This window comes from Pseudochaenichthys georgianus, chromosome 24 (assembly GCF_902827115.2).
Source record: "Pseudochaenichthys georgianus chromosome 24, fPseGeo1.2, whole genome shotgun sequence".
In the NCBI taxonomy this organism is placed as follows: Eukaryota; Metazoa; Chordata; class Actinopteri; order Perciformes; family Channichthyidae; genus Pseudochaenichthys; species Pseudochaenichthys georgianus.
In genome coordinates this window covers 6,696,327-6,716,879 of record NC_047526.1, presented here as the reverse complement: position 1 = coordinate 6,716,879, position 20,553 = coordinate 6,696,327, and the positions used below count along the sequence as shown (strand labels likewise).

General features: G+C 41.9%; 1 protein-coding gene across 1 annotated transcript in view; it reads left to right on the top strand.

Annotated features, from left to right (window-relative positions):
• The first annotated feature begins 375 nt into the window (after positions 1-375).
• Positions 376-20,553, top strand: part of tnfrsf21 (tumor necrosis factor receptor superfamily, member 21) — an 82,990-nt gene continuing 62,812 nt past the window's right edge. The window contains exons 1-2 of the mRNA XM_034076585.2: positions 376-726; positions 18,985-19,672. Coding sequence (XP_033932476.1) covers positions 700-726; positions 18,985-19,672 — 715 coding nt within the window. The 5' untranslated portion in view covers positions 376-699. The remainder of the gene's footprint in view (positions 727-18,984; positions 19,673-20,553) is intronic.

Sequence of the window (20,553 nt, the reverse complement as noted above, 5' to 3'; positions counted from 1 at the left end):
AAATGTAGTGGAGTAGAAAGAAGAAGAAGAATACAATTAAAATACTCAGGTAAAGTACAATTACTTCCAAATTGTAGTCTGTAACGTAATTGTACTTTAATACATTCCACCAGTGAGTGTGAGAGGTTCGGGTCTGGAGGGTGTACGGCTCGGTTTGGACCACTGTCTAACGGTACAACAAGGGTAGTTCTGTCTCTCGAACCGGGCTCACCTGCATGAGCAACCCCCCACCCTCCGCCGCTCCCTCCCTGTACTGGCTTCAAACACACGTGCAACCTTTCTAACGAGCTGCGATTGGCTGCGACGCCTCTCTAAGTCCCGCCCCTGCCTGCCTACGTCAGCGCGGCAGTGAGAGGCGCTCCGCAGCGGTGAAGCAGAGCCGCACTGCACACTGAACCGGCCTGGACGGGGCGAGGCGGCGATCACACTGTGGCCCTCATCCATCATCGCTATGGGAATTACCACAGCGTTCTTCCTGAACCAAGCCCTGATCCCGTACTATCTGAAACCGGTCCACCTGGAGACCCGGACTATAAAACACTGCAGTTGAGAGCAGCACAGAGCCCGGCTCAGTCTCTCCTCCGGTCCACTTAGGGAGGGGATCATGATGATGACAAACATCTAGAGATGAGCAGTGGTTTCTATCAGCAGACAACTTGACATAGGAAGTTTGCTCATCTGTATTTTGTATAGCACACGATGTCTGCCCTGTGTGTGTCCGCAGTGGTGAGTAGCATTCCGTTTCACTCACTGCTTGTTTTTATTCTTTATTCTAAGGACTCCTCCAGCAGGTTCTCCATTTAAAGGGACAGTACCTGTTTTTTCCGTCCCACTCAGAACTTTAAGTCAAGTTATTTCCAACTTTGACTGTCAATTCATATTTTTCTATTTGTGTTAAATACCCCAGCAGTGTGTCACTCATTCCCACAGTGGAATGATGGAGAACGAAAAGGCACTCAGCAGTCTATTGTTTACCCATAACACCCTGTGTCGCACAAACAACTGGGACACAGTGTCAGTCAATTGACTTTAATTCGGAAACTTAACAAAGACATGCTTTGATTTCATGTCAACAACAATGGAAATCAAGTGATTACAATTACATGCAATGATTGGGATATTTAAATTTAATTTTCATTAAAAAACACGTCATGATGCAGACAGGATTCCCCTTGTTCACATGGTGGAGGTGTCCCTTGGTTATGCCAGTGATGTGCTGAATGTAGTTGGATCGGTAGCTGCTGTTTGTGCAAGGTCTCCTCATCCTCAGTGAGTCAGGTGAAGCACCAGCACAAACACTTTGCCTTTGTCTCCACTCAGAGCTGTCATGATCGTTACATTCAGAGGGGTGCATTTGGAGGATGTTGCTAGGATGGTGGAACAGATTTGATATTATTACTAGATGTAAGGGAAGAAATGTGAATTCAGTTTAAAGCAGCAACAAAGCTTACGTATGCCAAGGTTTAGCTTTTTTGGCAATTCATTTGACATTTAATCAATCTAAATACTTAGGCTAAATGTATAGTTTAAGAGCTTTGTGTTCTCCTTTACCAACTTAAGGACTAAGCGTTTTAAAAAGCCTAAACAAATACAAAATAAGACAATTAGAGTAAGCTAATGTACACTGTGTGAACATGTCTGCTTATGCAAACAAACAAAACAGATCTTTGGACTTTATTCAACATGGAGAGTTCTTCTTTTGTTGTTGTTGTTTTTTTAGATTTTAAGAAATGGTTACAGAGCATATTTAACTAAATAAATTACAGTTTAAACTAAATACATACAACAACAATCCAGTTCCTGATAAAATATATTACAACTTTTTAACAATTAGAGGTATTCTACAAACAGAGTCGCTCAGGTGTCGCCTGTGTTGTTGCATTAAGCTATGGCTAGGCGCTGGTTTGTATCTTTATGTATGGATTTTCTTTTGTTTTTATACTTTCTCTCTTTGACAACGCTACATTTCCATATGTATCATGTGTCGTTATTATAAAGAATGTTAATATGGGCAATATATCAGGAGGCCAATGCTTGTTACTGACGGAACCCTGGCCAGTGAAGATGTGTTTTAAAGCTAACTAGTGTATTTGTGGTAGGACAAGAACACAGATGGTGATGCGTTATTAAGATGCAGACACAACATCAGAAGCACTTGGAATGGATGGAACTGGATTAAAATAGATAACGTTACTGGCATCAATTGGTTCTTATATACCTCACATATACATTTTAATTGAAGTTAAACCACCTGTATTGCCACTGAACACTGATTCTAAATGAGTTGCATTATTGTTTCCTATCATGCTAACTATTCAAGAGTGACTTTTGTTTACAGGTTATAGATTGGTGCAGGAATTAGTTCTAAAACCCGGAAATGAGTTAGCATTTTACCACTTCTTGTTCTCTTGTCTCAAATGCAACGTGTTTTGGTTAGATGCCATGTGTTTATCACAAACTGAAGAGATATTCACGTTTTATTCTGGAATACGTCACTAAACAGCCCACACATGAATGTCCTAAACGTATATGTGTCACAAAAACACTGGTTGCTAACAAGTGACTAAAAAACATGACTAAACCTCTTCACGTCAAACATTAGCTGGCGTTAGCTTAGCGGTGGTAAAACGCAGACCGGGATGTCGTTTGTGTATAGCCTAACGTTAACATTTAGATTCTGTTAATTGCAATTGTGCTTCAAAAATCACAATACTGGACAAATGATCGGCGCAGTTGTCGCAGTGCTCCCTGCTTCAGGCATCGGCAGTAAACTGAAATATCAACACAAAAATAATCATCGCCGGCTTTTGTCAGTGATAAATTCAGCTCGACTGAATCCACACAGAGCCTCTTTCTCCGGGCCGGAATGAGCATGACTGTAGAGCTGGTGGACACGGGGACACGCAGCAACAGGTGCCGCTGTGGGGGGGAACATGTGTGTGATCGTGCCTGTTGGTTGGGGAGGGCAGTGAGTAATAGTGAATGAATGAGTGCAGTAGCTCGTGTGTGTGTGTGTGTGTGTGTGTGTGTGTGTGTGTGTGTGTGTGTGTGTGTGTGTGTGTTCATGGTGGGCCTTACTTAAATTGGTTAGTAATTACAGCTTAATGTCTTCTGCCACACACAAACACAAACATACCACCCACACCCAAATATTTGTACACACGCATATTATTATGTAACAATTGTGGTCCAACACACACACACACACACACACACACACACACACACACACACACACACACACACACACACACACACACACACACACACACACACACACACACACACACACACACACACACACACACACACACACACACACACACACACACACACACACACACACACACACACACACACACACACACACACACACACACACACACACACACACACACACACACACACACACACACACACACACACAGCTCAGTCTGTAGGGGGCTTAGCTTGACCGCTTCAAATTCCAGAATGGACCAAGTAAGGACAGTGGACTGGTACTTTTAGAGGTGCCAGCTTGCCTTCTGGGATCTGCTGAGGCGCTCTTGAGCAAGACACTAGACAGCCTGCCAGTCACTTTATAATAGCTGCCCCCTCCCTTCTAAGTACTAGGAGGGGTTACATGCAGAGTATACATTTCACTGTGTGTGGTGTTGTGTACATGTACTGTGATCAAAGAGGAATTCATTAAAAAACCCTCCATTTAATATATTCTGCACAAACACACTGTAGCTTATTTCTTTTCTGCATTGACCCAGTTAATAAAGTAATTCCTGAAAATGTGCACACATTTCTTAAAGATGACAATGTTGAGCATGCTGAAACTCCACAGAGTTGGTCTACTTCCTGCTCTGTGGTTTAGTTTGTTGCTGCTCAGCGTAAATCCCTGTCACAGTCTGAGTTCAGTGTGTGCTGCAGACGTCTCTTCCTCATTCTTCACAGACCGTACAAGTCTGAAGAATGAATAGACAGTTTCTATAGGGTAAGGGTTATAGTGCATTATCCGATTAAACACACTTGGTATCCTCCTTAGAAAGGTTAAATAAAACATTCTCGGTGTTGGACAAAATATGTTGTAGGAACATTTGGTTTAATTTTATTAACAGCCCAACCCACAACACCTGGCTAAATGCAAAAAAAAAAAAAAAAATCACCATAGGGACACGTTGTATTTCACTTCCACAAAGAGGGGGAACTTGCAAGACACAGATAAAGAAATAAAAAAAAACGTTTTCAAAATGAAAGTGACAGTAGAGTTTTAGGATTTAAAGTCCTTTATATGGATCACGCTACATTGTATACTACATTTTGTTGGTGTCTTTTTGTCGGAGGGGCACAGATTACACATTCTCCACCCCCAGCTTTCTGTTCAATTTAGAGAATTACAGAGCATTAGAGAAAGTAAAATACTAGAAATAAACAATCCAAAATGTAAACATCTCAAATTGAATTAAAATAGCATTCAAAAAAGTAGAAAATATACATAGATAGTGTGAACAGCTATCTTACCTGTTAACATATACACGTTAGGCTAACGTTGCCTTGGTTACAGAGCCTGTTGCTGTTGTTTATTGCTTTGAATTCTTTAAAACAAATATTATCTTCTTAAACTTGTATGGTAGTCAAGAACATCACATCCTAATGTGTATTGATATATTTAGAGGGAGGGGAAGGAAGGTTTCAAAATTCAGATTAGAATAATTTCTACCATTTCTTTAATTCATGGTGGTTTCAGTAATCCATCATCTAAATGACTAATGTAATCTTTATGACTTTCAGAAAGGACAGGAGACCCACAGGTGCCTATCAATTAGGGGTGTAACGGTACACGTACCCGTACCGAAATTATTCGGTACGGGCCCTTCGGTCCGGTACACGTGTGTACCGAAGTGTACCGAACGCATATAACTTTAAACGTAAACAATTGAGAACGTGAACAACTTTTTGGAAGTAATCTCCGGTGCTGCGTCGCAGCATTCAGAGTAATTTGCACCCATTGTGATCAACGCGTCATAGAGCGAGCAAGTCATTTCATTGGACGAGCTGGTCAGAGGGATGCGTTCAAATGTAATCAGTAATTTGAGGAACTGTCGAAATGGCGAACGCAGATAAAGTTGAGCTCGAAAATCCTCCAGCATCATTGAAGTCTCCGGTTTGGGAACATTTTGGTTTCGCAGTTACGTACAAGGATGACGGACAAAGACAGGTGGACCGAACCAAAGCTGTTTGTCGGCATTGTTCAACTAACATTGGTTACGCGGCTGGCAATACATCAAACTTGCACACTCATTTGAAAAGGCATCACCCGAACGTGAATATCACCGGTACCAAAAGACTGAAGTGCAAACCCAACTCCCACTAGCATGTAAGCCTCCACCACTCGCAAAAAGTTCAGACCGAGCCAAAGCTATTACAAACGGCAAATATCCTTATGTTGCCATGTTAGCAAAGCGCTACCTGGCTGTATCTGCTACCTCTGTCCCGAGCGAGAGGCTGTTCTCCACGGCAGGAGACATTGCTAGTGCCAGCAGATCTGCCCTTTCGGCAAGCAATGTGGACAAGTTCATCTTTCTTTAAAAAAACATGAAAATACAATGACAAGCAAGTCCTAATGTCAAACTGGCTGCTTAGGTGCTAGTACAGTACAGTTCAAATACAGATAATTTCAGTTCATCGAAAAGCTGCACCTTAATGTTCATTTGATTATATTTTATATTTATTTGAGTGAATATTCATAGTTTAATAATAATTAAAAACCCTAAACTAATAGTTTATGTTTTGTGAGTACTAGTACAGTAAAGTTCAAATACAGATTATTTCAGTTTATCGAAATGCTGCACCTTAATGTTTATTTTATTATATTTTGTATTTATTTGAGTGAATACATTATTCACAGTTTAATAATAATTAAAAAAAATATATGTTATGTTTTGTGATAATTTTTTCTGCTGTACCGAAAACGTACCGAACCGAACCGAACCGTGACCTAAAAACCGAGGTACGTACCGAACCGAAATGTTTGTGAACCGTTACACCCCTACTATCAATGATTGTCAACTGACAGCACAATGAGTCAAAGCATAGCAGCAGCATGATGATGTTAAATGTGTTGTTTTAGGAACATCCATTGTAAATAAATGGAATTCAATAAACATTGAATAGCATATCATGCAGTTTGTCTTTTCCTCCGTGTTGTCCTGGCATATAGTCTCCCCCATGGTTTGCTGTGCTGCCGGGGGATGCTCCAATCACTCAGAGAAAGGAGTATGAATGTAAAGTTTCCCCACTGACACAGAGAGGAGGAAAGAACGTCTGGCTCAAGTCAGCAGGAGCAATTTAACTATCACAAAAGACAACAACAGCAACAACATATGTGAGGTAATCATATTTTTCACAAAACGAAGACCACACCATTGGGAAGCTTAATGTCTGTTTAATAAAAATACTTGAGACTCAGGTGCAGGGTGAGGGTCTCAGTGCAGGTCTTCAGGCTCCATGGAATCCCCCTGGGGTTCTTGTGCTGAGCGAGGGAGACACAGACAGGAGAAAGGGTTAGATACATCGAGCAACCTATAGGATGGGAAATGGCTGACCTCTTTTAAACTTACCTTGTGTTTTCACTCTCCCTTAAGTCCCTCTCCCTTTGCCATCAATCCGAAATCAGCTGAGCTGCAACATAATACAGACAGGTCATAATCAACAGAATCACAAGGACAATATGGCTCTGCTAAAAACACTCACTCATAAGTTATGTTTTTGTTTACTGTTTAGAAGTCTCAAATATGCACTCTAAATCCATATCAATAGCGATGTATCACACAAATAGCTCTCTTCCTTATTATTGTGTAACATTAACTATATTATACTAGCTTGAACTCCACGATGGATATCCTCATTTCACCACCTCCACCCACTACAATCACACGCCCCAATGTTATATTTAACTAATATGTAACTCCCTCCACCCGGATGAAAGCACGTTAAGAAGCCCCTTTTCTCTAATTCCACAACGTTGGACGAAATAACACCAAGAGAACGGAATTTACAATTAAGAGGCTGATCATGGTTAACGTGTGTTGCTAACTTTATCCGGTATCCTAGCCTAATCTGTTATCGTTCCCTAAATCTACTCATTTAGAGGGGGATAATCCACTAACATGCTTTAATTCACATGTTAATTTGATTCAGATGTGCTGATAATATCCGCAATATAAGTCTTTAAACGTCTTACCTCTAAAAGTCCATCACAAACGGTCTATTATGCTGCAACTCTACTGCGCTGCTAGCTTTGCCGCTAACTTCCGGGAAGTATTGAGAGGCTCCAAGATCCGCCATTGCTGTAAATACATGTTCAATTGGAGTGAACGGAGATGTCGCAACTCTTCTATTACAGGGCTCTGGGTAGAACTATTCTTTATACATCCATGGGTACAACTTCAGATAAAAATGAACACACAATGAAATATGACCCCCGGTTTGACGATTGACAGGTCACAGAACAATGGGAGCTATCTACCCTTACCCATAATTTAAAGTAATTCACACAGACTATCTCCTCTTTACTCTTCTCTCTGTGTGGAGCAGCAAGTGAAAAACAAACAAAGGCATACAATATTATTAATATGTTGGGTAGTAATAGATTTATTAATGGTAATGGTATTAAGGTACCGCGATACCCTGCCGTTAAAAACGTTACGATTCCTCCGTTTCATTAGTATCGGTACTTTAAGAATGACGGGGAAAAGTACTCCGGTGAGAAAGCGCCGTTTTAATAAGAGCCGTGTGTGTTCAGCGTTCTGCTTCCACTCCCTGCACTGCAGCCGTGCCTGCAGTCCCTCCCCTCTCAAGCACGCTCAAGTGCCTCCCCTCTCTCGTGCACGCGGCCACGCGCTAGCTGCCAGAGCATGTGAGAAAGCGAGAAGCATGGCTGCAAGTGGGAGTGCAACTGCCGCTGCGCCTCGGCTTGTTGACAAAAAAGACGCCAGAAGCGAAAAACAAAAAAGTTGTTTATAGATGATGCTTAATTGTATTTAATACAAATTCTAGTCATTTATTTTATTTATTGTTCTCATTGTTTAAAAGTTTGTGTTATGGTTATGGTTCTGGTATGAAATAAAGCACAATAATTACATTTAAGACTGTTTCCCTTTTTTTAAGAAAAGTATCGAAAAATAGTCGGAATCGCAATTCTTGACTTGGTATCGGTATCGAAACCAAAATGTTGGTATCGTGACAACACTAGTGCAGACATGACCAATCACATGCCAAACATGTGCAGACTGCTCACACACAAGAACAGGGAAGTGAAAAGAGGTTACCTTAGACCTTAACTACCTCACCTAAAAAAAGATGTACCCTCTCACTTTTGCTTCTGCTCCACTGGGTCCTGGGCGTGTCTCTGATTGGCCGGCTGCTCCTGGGGGTAGAGTTACAGGTTGTTCTGCTCAGACAGTCAGCCAGCGGGAAGGGAGTCACACAGTTGGCTGGTTGACGTGTTTGTTTAATTTGTGTGTGTGACTGTGTGTGTGTGTTGTATTATGGAATTGTGTGCTTCACAGGAACATGCTCTGCAGTGCAGTGGTGCCCCAATGTTACCTCTGATGTAAACAAGAGCTGCCTGAGGACTCCACCCTCTGTGTCTGCTTCCCTCTGTCAGTGCTCACAGAGGTATCAGCTGAGAGGTCCACTAATGGATCAAACCTCAGCATACAGCATAGTCCTTGCAATTGAGTTGCACCAGCTCTTCATTAATAGATCCTAACTCATTTAGAAAAAATGACTATTACCGCTAGTTACAAAATCATACACCATATACTGTTTGAGGGAGAATAGCAACAATGAAATCACCCATCTATTTGTGGACTACCATTTTGAAGCCATAAGTTTGGCATTTCGTTTTTAACCATCGTTATCTTGGTTTGCTTTATTTATCAGAAGTAACATCCGGTGTTTAGTACAAAACACTGAATAGGGCACACCAATTTTTTAATTAACTTTAATAAAAAACAATTGGCGAAAACACGGATGATGCAAAAGCCTTGCAACGACCTGGTAGCTACCTGTCAATCACAAGGTAGCCACACCCTAAAGCACACCAGCTTTATTGTGTATTTTATTTAACATGGGACCATTATACACTTTGAACAGCATGCTGTAATGAATACAACGTGGAACTATCAATTCATACACAAAGTACTGAATCAAGTTCATTTAGCCAAAGGCCTCTATACAATAACACTTATTTCGCAACCATTTGAGTCACGTCCTTTTTGCTTTAGGCTTTTTGAAAGAAAGAAGGTATAGGGCAAGTTCCCATTGGCTTTGCTGTTCAGACCCCTTGCTCCACACCAAGGACACTTCTGATGAAATGACTACGATATCAACAGAGTTCCTTTCTCAGACTTTATAAAGCTTCTCCAGAATCACAGAACATCTTTACAGGCTGATAACTATTTGTAAAGTTAGTTGAATAACTGTACATTGAGAACAGGGCAAGAAGATGTTAAGAAAAGTATTGGCCGTGCCTTCCGCAAACATATTGTAGTGTCTACTGGGTGGAAGGTCATCAGCATTGTTAGCAGATACAAAGAAATCTGTGAAATATTCAGTTTGTAGAAATCTTTCTGTGATTCTGGTGAAGCTTTGCAAAGTCTGAGAAAATAACTGGTGATGTCATTAGGGTTACATTTGTTGTGAAGCCAGGGGTCAAAGAGGTGAAGCCAAAAGTCCCTTAAACCTTTCCAACATCCAGGAAGGGGTTCTATTTCCATAAAGGTCTATGAGAAAATGAACCTACTGCTCACTTGATTTGATACCTCAGTAAACATTGAACGTTCAAATGTTGGGTCTTAATTGGTAGTTTCAAGTCTTCTCCAATCCAGGTTGATGTTCATGGTGTGAACTATCCTATCACTTGCACTATTTTCTTTATTTGTTCCTTTTATGTCTCAAGTATACCTGGGACTAAAGATTTTCATAGCCAATATTTACTCTGTAGCTGTTATGCGTATGACAATAAATCCTCTGAATTTTGAATATTTTAAAGACTGCAGTGCATAAGGAGCTGGACAAACCTATGTGGGAGTAAAAAGGCATAACAAGAGCCCAGATCTCCTCATCTCCCTGTGTCTGGCGTCTGATTGGCTGTCCGGCCTATGCACCAGGTGATGTAGTTTATAGGCAGTGCGGCAAGCTGTAGTGACAAAGTTGGCATAATAAGAGGAAGGCTGGCAGCACTCTGACTGAAATTGATTCATGCTTTGCTGAACTGCAGAGGTGGCTGTGTAGAGAGCCTGTCTGCTATCCGTGTGTGTGCATGTGTGAAGTGTGTGTTCGCAGGGATGTACTGACAAAGTGCCAGCACTGCACTTTGTCTCCTCTTCTGCTTTTTGTGTCTTTGTTGGCATTTTATTTTCTTAGTGTCAGTAAGTTGGGTGACAAAAGAGTGTTTTTTGTGTCTGATAGTAGGGAGTGGTAGTTATAGAGAGTACACAAAGACACACACACTGACCAAATGTAAGCATCTCATTTGCTCATTAGCTTACTGTACTTTCCCTGTCATGTTAAATAGCAGTTATTGCAGTAATTATCCTCATTGGCTGATTTACTTTAAGTGCTCACAGAACCCCTTCATCTGGGTCAGTCAAGAGCATATGACCAGTCTTCCATTGACTTCAATACATTTGATTGTATGATATAGTTGAGAGCATATGTATGTAAAACTCTCTATATTTACTTTACATTAATGCAGAGTGACATAAATCACCATGGTAGTATATAAACGCGTTGCAAAGTAAATAGGTGTGACAAGGTACTGCAAATATTTCTTAACTTTATATAAAATGTATATGCTTAATAATTAACACCTACAGTATGTTTAGTGTTTCATATGTGGTTTCTGTAGCTCACTTGCAAATATTAAAATACATGTCAAGTGGTCGATATCTGCAATACATTTGGCATTTTGCCATTCAATACAAAATACATTTAAATGTTTTTATGAAGAGATAAAAATGAGATAACGTATTGGGTAAAATGAAATTGGGAACTTACAACCCACTTAAAACCAACTTAACTTTGAAGCAGACTGTAGTGGTTAAACACAAAACTAAATTCTTAGAAAAACAAATTAAACTTGTTATTACGTACGTTTTAGAGGTGAAAAACTATATTTTCATGCTAGCTGTTTCAATTTCAATGATACCGAAATACAGTGCAAAATAAGCAATAGAAAGATATTGCAATTATCTCATTGATAATTGATAACGTTTTTTTATCAAGCTCCTTTTCTTGACTCTCAGGAGTTGCCTGGTATTTCTTAATGAGCCTGCTTCCCCAGACAAAAACAAAAATCTGCGTCACAGTTTCCGGCATGAAAACTATGAGCATCCTTTACTAAGCCAACACACATTTCTTGTTTTTTTACGAGCATGCCCTCAGTTATGGTATTGTTCAGGGCATGCAGAAAGAGCCACGGGTGGGCCGTTTCTCATAACAAGCAAAATGTTCTCTTCCTGCGTCTTACAATGAATGAATGCATTGATGTTCTACGGATGGAACAGAGTTATGAGCAGCACGTCGGGAACACGCTCTGATGTTTATGGAAGAGGTTCTGGGAATGAACACAAAGAGCAGAATGGGTGGTGCGGTTAAAAGGGCAATGGAGCGCTGAAAGAATGGACTGCTTTATTCTTATTAGCACTAATCACAAAATGAGTTTGTCTTCCTTGACATTTTGATTGAGAGACGTTTGTGGGAAATGACTTTTTGTAGGCAAGGCAAGTTTATTTATATAGCACCTTTCAACACAAGGCAATTCAAGGTGCTTTACAAAAATGAAAGACATTCAGACAAAGGCATTTACAAAATGTCATTAAAAAGAAAAGATAATAAAAGAAACATTAAAAGAAAAAATACATGAATAAAAAAGACATGAATAAAAGGTTACAGTGCAGTTTTAGATATGAATAGTTCACACAGAGGTTCCATTTTACTGATGCCTTTCTTTAAGGTTTCTCCGAACATGAGCTGTGTACGCTTGTATGGCACATACGTCCCAAGCAGCATACATAGAGAAAACCAGCCAGGACAAAGTCCCCAGACACTGATTCCCTGGGGTTACTAGCCCCAAATGTTCATTAACCAAAAACGAAACACAACCGCTCAGTTTCAATTAAAAGCAGCGGCAAAAAGATAAGTCTTCAGCCTGGATTTAAAAGTAGTCAGAGTTGCAGTGGACCTGCAGGTTTCTGGGAGTTTGTTCCAGATATTCGGAGCATAATAACTGAACGCTGCTTCTCCATGTTTAGTTCTGACTCTGGGGACAGAAAGCTGACCAGTCCCTGAAGTCAGAGTCCATGACTACACCTAGATTTCTGGCTTTATCTGTTGTTTTGAACATTGCAGACTGAAGCTCAGCGCTAACTTTTATACATTACATTACATTACATTGCATTTAGCTGACGCTTTTATCCAAAGCGACTTAGAATAAGTACATTCGACCAGGAAGACACAACCTTGAAGAAAACAGAATCATATAAGTACATCAGGTTTCATAGAGCCAAACATTTCAAGTGCTACTCAACTGGCTATAGATAAGCCAGTCCTTTATTAGTATATAAGTGCTCTGTTAGCAGTTCTTTGTTAGTAATTCTATCGCTCGAGGTGGAGTCGAAAGAGATGAGTTTTCAGTCTGCGCCAGAAGATGTGCAGGCTTTCTGCTGTCCTGATGTCAATGGGGAGCTCATTCCACCATTTTGGAGCCAGGATAGCAAACCCATGTGTTTTTGCTGATGGGAACTTGGGTCCCCCTCGCAGCAAGGGTGCAGCGAGTCGTTTGGCTGATGCAGAGTGTAGTGCACGTGCTGGGGTGTACAGTTTAACCATGTCCTGGATGTAGGAAGGGCCAGATCCATTCGCAGCATGGTATGCAAGTACCAGTGTCTTGAAGTTAATTCTAGCAGTTACCGGAAGCCAGTGAAGGGAGCGGAGGAGCGGAGTGGTGTGGGAAAATTTAGGAAGGTTGAAGACCAGACGAGCCGCTGCATTCTGGATGAGCTGCAGAGGTCGGATGGCACATGCAGGTAGACCAGCCAGGAGGGAGTTGCAGTAGTCTAGGCGTGAGATGACGAGAGCCTGGACCAGAACCTGCGTGGCTTTCTGGGTCAGCTGGGGACGCATCCTCCTGATGTTGTAAAGCATGTATCTGCAGCAACGGGTTGTAGCAGCGATGTTTGCAGTGAAGGACAGTTTGTTATCTAGGATCACGCCCAGATTCCTTGCAGTCTGAGTCGGGGAAACAACAGAGGTGCCGATGTTGATGGTCAGGTCAAGAGTGGGATAATCTTTTCCCGGAAGGAAAAGCAGTTCAGTCTTGTCAAGGTTGAGCTTGAGGTGATGAGCGGACATCCACTGAGAGATGTCAGCTAGACAAGCAGAGATGCGTGCGACGACCTGGGTCTCTGAGCGGGGAAAGGACAGAATTAATTGGGTGTCGTCAGCGTAGCAGTGGTATGAAAAACCATGCGGGCTAATGACAGATCCGAGCGAGTTTGTGTACAGGGAGAAGAGGAGGGGACCAATAACAGAGCCCTGAGGGACCCCTGTAGTTAATTGACAAGGGTCGGACTCTGACCCTCTCCAAGTTACCCTGTAGGTACGGTCTTTGAGGTATGAGGTGAGGAGGGAAGGTGCAGAGCCTGAAACTCCAAGTTCTTGGAGAGTGCGAAGGAGGATCTGATGGTTCACCGTGTCGAATGCAGCAGACAGGTCCAAAAGGATGATGACAGAGGAGAGGGATGCTGCTTTGGCAGTGTGCAGTTCCTCAGTGACAGCAGTTTCTGTGGAGTGACCTGCCTTGAAACCAGACTGGTGCGGATCCAAAAGGTTGTTCTGATCGAGATAACAGGAGAGTTGTTTAAAGACAGCACGTTCAAGTGTTTTAGACAGGAACGGGAGTAGAGAGACAGGCCTGTAGTTTATAACATCAGACGGGTTGAGAGTGGGTTTCTTTAGGAGAGGGTTTACTCTTGCCTCCTTGAGACTGTTTGGAAAGTTACCAGAAGTTAGAGAAGTGTTGATGAAATGGGTGAGAAACGGTAGAATATCAGAAGCGATAGTCTGAAGGAGGTTTGAAGGGATAGGGTCCAGAGGACAGGTGGTAGGGCGGGCAGAGGTAATGAGGGTAAGAACCTCACTTGGCGAGAGAGGGGAAAAAGAGGTTAGTGTGTGGGTGGAAGGAGGGTCTGGTGACCCAGCGGTGAGTAAAGGTGAGTCAGAAAAAGAACCTTTTTTTTTCAAAGTGGTTAACAAAGTCGCTTGACAGAAGTGAGGAGGGGGGAGGGGCTTTGGGAGGGTCCAAGAGGGTGGAGAAGATGGAAAATAGTTTTTTGGGATTGGAATAGGAAGATTGGATCTTATCTTGAAAGAAAGTGCTTTTTGCCTGAGAGATCGAAGCAGAGAAAGAGGAGAGGAGAGCCTGATAGGTTAGGAGGTCGTCGCGGTGTTTGTATTTCCACCGTTTCCGCTCTGCTGCCCTAAGGACGGTTCTATTAGCACGCAGTGCGTCATTTAGCCAGGGAGCAGGAGGGGACTGACGAGCCTGCCAAGATGTGAGAGGACAGAGAGAGTCCAGAGAGGATGAGAGAGTAGAGAGGAGAGTTTCCGCAGCAGAGTTTGGAGGCAGAAGTTGGAACGAGTCAGAGGAAGGGAGGGCTGAGAGCACCGATGAGGCAAAGGTAGAGGGGGAGAGGGAACGAAGGTTACGGCGGACAGGTGCAGGATGAGAAGAGATTAGATTGTTATGTTTGGAAAGGGGTAGAGAGAATGAAATGAAGAAGTGATCAGATGTGTGGAGCGGGTTTACAGAGAGGTTAGAAGTAGTGCAGTTCCTTGGGAATATGAGATCAAGGATATTGCCAGCTTTATGAGTTGGTGGGGATGGAGACAGTGAGAAAGCAAAGGCGGTTAACAGAGATGTTAGTTCGTCTATTTTCCCTGTCTGGAGGTTGAAGTCTCCGAGAAGTACAGCGGGAGGGCCAGTTTCAAGGATGTGTGAGAGGAGATTATCTAATTCCTCCAAGAAGTCACCCAAGGCGCCTGGTGGACAGTTGAGAACAACAATGGTTAATTGTATAGGATGGGTTACTGTGACGGCATGGAATTCAAAGGTGGAAGGAGTGAAGTTAGGTAGCTCGAAGAGGGAAAAGCTCCATTTGGGAGAGAGCAGTGCCACCTCCTCTGCCAGTGGGTCTGGGTGTATGGAAGAAGAAATATGCTGTGGAGAGAGCTGCTGGGGTGGATGTGTTGAATGGAGTAATCCAGGTCTCAGTGAGAGCAAGGAAATCCAGGGTCTGCAGGGAGGCGGAGCCAGAGATGAAGTCAGCCTTAGGAACAGCTGACTGGCAGTTCCACTGGCCACCTGAAACTAGATGTTGGATCTCAGTGGAGCACGTGGGATAGACGAGAGCAGGCCGGTTATAGCGATTAGGAGATACACGGGGCCAGTGATAATTGCGAGAAGACACATGAACAGGAATGGAGAAAATACACATGATTATAGCATGAGGGGCTAGAAAAGTAAAGAAAAGAAAATAAGACACCATGCGGTAATTAGCTCAATCAGAGTAGGATTTGCCTCCTCTTTGCCACCCTTGTGACTCCAATGTCTTTGTCAGTCTTACTCCAGCAGGACTCCAATGTCTTTGTCAGTCTTACTCCAGCAGGACTCCAATGTATTTGTCTATCTGAAGCTGAAGCTGACGCTCCAGGAAAGAGCAACCTAAAATGGACGCCTGATTGCTGAGTTCTCACAGCTGTGGGGCCACGCCCCTCTAATTAGTTAACTCTCTACAGCTGATGGGCGACAGCAGAGAGGCCCTGCCTATATTGTAATGCAGGCTTGAGTGCCTACTGAGACCTGTGTAACAGGTTCACGTGAGCAGATCTGAGATTTAAAATCTCACAAAAGCGCCGTTTTAGCTCCAATAACTACAGAACAATTATACAGAGTAGAATAAATGAAACAGAGAAGTCTAAATAAACAAGAATATAACTTGCAGTGGTTGCTGCGTCAATAGGTATTGTCTTCACCCGGTCTAGATGCACACATTATACGTTCTGCCTTGGCTCCAAAAACCATTACCTCAGTTTTGTCTTTGTTTAATTGGAGAAAGTTCTGACACATCCAGTCATTGATTTGTTCAATCCACTTACTCAGTGTTTTCATTGGAGCATAGTCTCCTGGTGAAATGGTTATGTCCATTTGTGTGTCATCCGCATAGCTATGGTAACTTATGTTGTTGTTGTTTTTCATTATCTGAGCCAGTGGTAGCATGTACATGTTAAAGAGGAGAGGCCCCAATATGGAGCCTTGAGGAACCCCACATGTCATATTTGTCAACTCAGTAGCCCTCATTCCTTCTTGATGTCTTAAAATAAACCTAATTGATTTTTTCCAATTTTCTCAACAGTAGATTCAATTAAAGATGTCCAAATACTTGAAACAACATTTATGAATTGTATGGATTAAGTTCATTGGCCTCTAACCTCTTCACTTTTAAAGGAACCTTAAGGCACTGATACTACACTGAAGAACCTGAAACATTGACCTTAATTAAATGAATTTGGTCAACATATTTCACATAACTATATTAGGTTAGTTGAAAGAAATAATATTAATTTTAAATAACAAATATACGTTGAACTTAATATTATTGCTTTCAACTAACCAAATGCAGTTATGTGAAATCTAATATCATTTTTTTTTTTAAATGAAAAAAGCTTTGAAAAATATCTTGCACAAGATTACCAACAAATTTGACACAGTAATATCACAATAAGAAAACATAAAATGCAAGTTGAATAAAATAGATTTGAATGAGCTTTGAATTCTTTTAAAGAAATCCAATATCTTACATAATGAAAAATAGACCAAAATGCATTCAACTTAAAACATTATTGACATTGATTCTTGTTTTTTCCCAATCTTGGAAATATTCCAATCCAACCTCAATCTGCCCCCTCCCCCAAATGCATAGTGCAACATTATAAATCTTCTGACCCCCTATGACCCCACCACTTTTCGACCCAAAGTGACGCCCTTGTGTATGACCCTAAACGATGTGTCTGTTCAGTCCTAACAGATGACCAACAGTAATGTAAGACAAAATGGACCTTTGTTTATCCCTGTGGGGAAATTCAGGAGTTAAAGCAGCAACAGAGTGAGAGTGAAGAACAGGACAGTTCAGATTCACACAAGGTAATGTGCGTAATCAGCAGAATTCTCCCCTCACTGCATCACTTCTATCCCACCAGAACTGTTTGTTCTGCATGCACACACAAGGGTTGCTAATCGTTGTCTGAAAACACACTCTCAGCAGGGAAGAACACACTGACACACACACTGTCACTGTGTATCATCCTGTTTGGCTTCTGTGTCAGATCAGAGTCATAATTCTTGCCGGGTCTGGGCTGCCAGCTAGGGTGCAGAATGTGGGAGACTTAGAAGTGCATTGGTGATTGAGAGGATAGTGCCAAGGTCAAGACATTTTGTCTCTCTCAATTGAGTAGAAAGAGGGTTCAAATATGATGATTAAAAAATACAATACAAGCACAAGTTAAATGCAACATGAGTTGAACTATAATTACAATACATTTATAAATAACTTTCACTAAGACTGTTTAATTTTTCCACAAAGGAAACAAGAGACAATACAACACTGTCAGCCCTCGAGCATTATGTAATGGGAGGCTGCCTGATGGTATTCCTCCAACATGACTCAGTCTTTTAGACATGTGTGGGTTATTCCCCTAAACCCAGTGAGCTGTCAGCCTCCCTGCAGAGGTGAGAGTGCATGGCAACGGAACAAAAGCAAAACAAGTAAAGCTAGAGTCATATTGCATGTCTTCAACCCCCCCCCTGCACTTCATTTAAGAGGGACAGAATGAGATACTATGACGCTGCATTAAATGGGTTTTCAAAGAGATGTTTCCCTACTAATCTCATCAAAGAAACACCATCCATTGGGAAGCTAAATGGTAGCTCCGGAAATTGGACTTTCCTGAGTCCATGTAACCCTAAACACATTCATGTCTGCTGCCTGTGATGTTTCCAACCAAATATTGTAATGATACATCTTTGCATGGCTTACTCACTGTTTGTCAGGAGACTATTTTGGATTGGGCAACAACATGCTTTAGTTGTGTGGGTCTTATTCAATGTGTTCAAACCAATATAAAAAATGCATCTTAATGGAAAGGAGTCTCAATTATGTTGCAATGAGCGCTTTGGGTTCTTTTGTCCTTTTTCTGAGTCAGTGAGCTGTCCATCTGTGGGTCCATTTATCTGTTAAATCCCTTTAATCCGGAATGTCGGTATTCATGGTCTGTGGATGACAATCTTTTTTGGCAAATTAATAACACTAATTTGTGTGTGGGGGGTTTGAAGAAGGAGACAAAGAGAGAACGGAAAGAAACATAAATTAATTAAGAAGCACTGAATTATTATATTATGTATTATTAGCATCAGTATTTCATTTTAAAATATCACGTTTATTGCCTATGTCTGTTTATTGTAAGAACCCTGTTTAGTGCCACAAGCTTTGACAGCTCTCTTTCAAAATCTTGACATTTACAAAGGAAAACTGACAACCATGTTGTAATGTTCCCATTAGGTATAAACCTTTGTGAGTATGGTTGTATTTTAGCCTTTTGGCATATTATCACAGCTAAAAGCACTCATATCTTGTGACTTGTACTTGTTTATCGTTCTATATGACTGATGTATCTGCAAATAGGCAACATGTCAAATTTAAAGGTCATGATACGTCAATGTTGTCTTCAGAACTTGTTTTTGCTGTTATTTCAGAAATGTTACTCTAAGTAGTGTGGGATGTAATAAACATGTGGCTTTAATCTTGTTGCATAAAATACAATTTTATTGATTTCTCCTAAACGTCCCCTCATTGTTCTCTTCCTTCTCCTTAGCTCTTTTGTTCCGTGGTGGTTGGCATCTCGGCCCGGGTTTTAAATACTACCAGCCCCGCCGATCCAGCCCTCCTCTCCCCCCGACAGTATCAGCACACGGACCCCGACTCGGGCACCCAGCTGGACTGTGACAAGTGCCCGGCAGGAACCCACGTGTCGCTCCACTGCTCCCTCACAGCCGTGAGGGAGTGCAGCCGCTGCCCTGAAGGCACCTTCACACGGGGGGAGAACGGGCTGCAGAAATGCCATCCCTGCCGGGGTCCGTGTCCGGGGGGTTTCGTTGAGAAAGCAACCTGCAAGCCCACCCAGGACCGAGTCTGCACATGTCCCACCAACAGCTTCCTGTCTGGGGCTGGGGGCACAGAGTGTAAGCCCCACTCGCTGTGCCCACCAGGGACCAGGGTTAGGAGGCGGGGCAGTGAAACAGACGATGTGGTGTGTAAGCCGTGCACCAAGGGAACTTTCTCAGACTCAAGTTCGCTGAAGTGCCGAACCCACACGATCTGCCATGCTCAGGGGCTGCTCACATCGGGGACTAGAGAGACAGATAATGTATGTCGACCCCTTTCTACCTCTTCAGCTAAGCCTTTCACCACAACCCCGTTACCGGAACCTGCAAAAGCTGTGCTTCTGCAGGAACCTTCATCAACAACGCCTCCATCAGCACTGAGTGGACCTGTACATGAAGGTCAGAGACCCTCCTCATAAGCATTTCCAATTCCTGTATCCGAGTGACTGTGAATATAAGTCCTTTTACTCAACTCAATTAATAGAATTACAGTAAGCAGCATCAAATAGTGGCCTTATGATAAATATGCCTTCTTTAGATATAGGCTAGCCCCTGAAATTCAATGTTGGCTAATAGAAGCTTACTAATGTATACACTTTCACCATAGCCTGGTTCTTGGCTGAAGAAATAAACGCATTAACAGTTTAAGCTCAAACTTCTTGAAGAAGAACGGCAAATCCATTTAGCGGGTTCTTCTGCATCATATCTAGGTTGCTAGCCCAAGGTTTGGAAAAATAGTTGCAACACATAACTCTCCCTAAAACCACAAACTATCATTTTTTTAATTACTGTTTGGATATAAGGATTGAATGAAGACTTTAACATTTAGAGATATTAAGAAGTCTTATCTTTTTACGGTTATTACCTCTGTGTTAAGTCGTCAATTAAGCTAGGCTAATTGCCTTTCTGCTCCACTCTATATGACAGATTTATACTTTCTTCCCTTTAAAAACAGTTTGTGTGTACAGAAGTACACACATTTAGACACAGTAATTAGTATATAAATATGTTTTATATCATGTTCTGATGTTTGTGTAGAGAGTATTATCACACAGTATTGCTCAAGTTGCCTGTTGCAGCATCATTTCATCAATAATTATGTTGGAATTCCTAAAGAGGACATTCGTAGGCATGGAAACAAATAGGTGGCATCTTAGGAATGTTAGAGTTGAGGAGGAGTTATTGGTATTTCAGTCATCCTCAACTGCCATCCTTTCTTCCTATTAGAGGGGAGAATGTGAAACATCCTTCTCTTTCTCTTTATATGTTGCTCTCCTCTC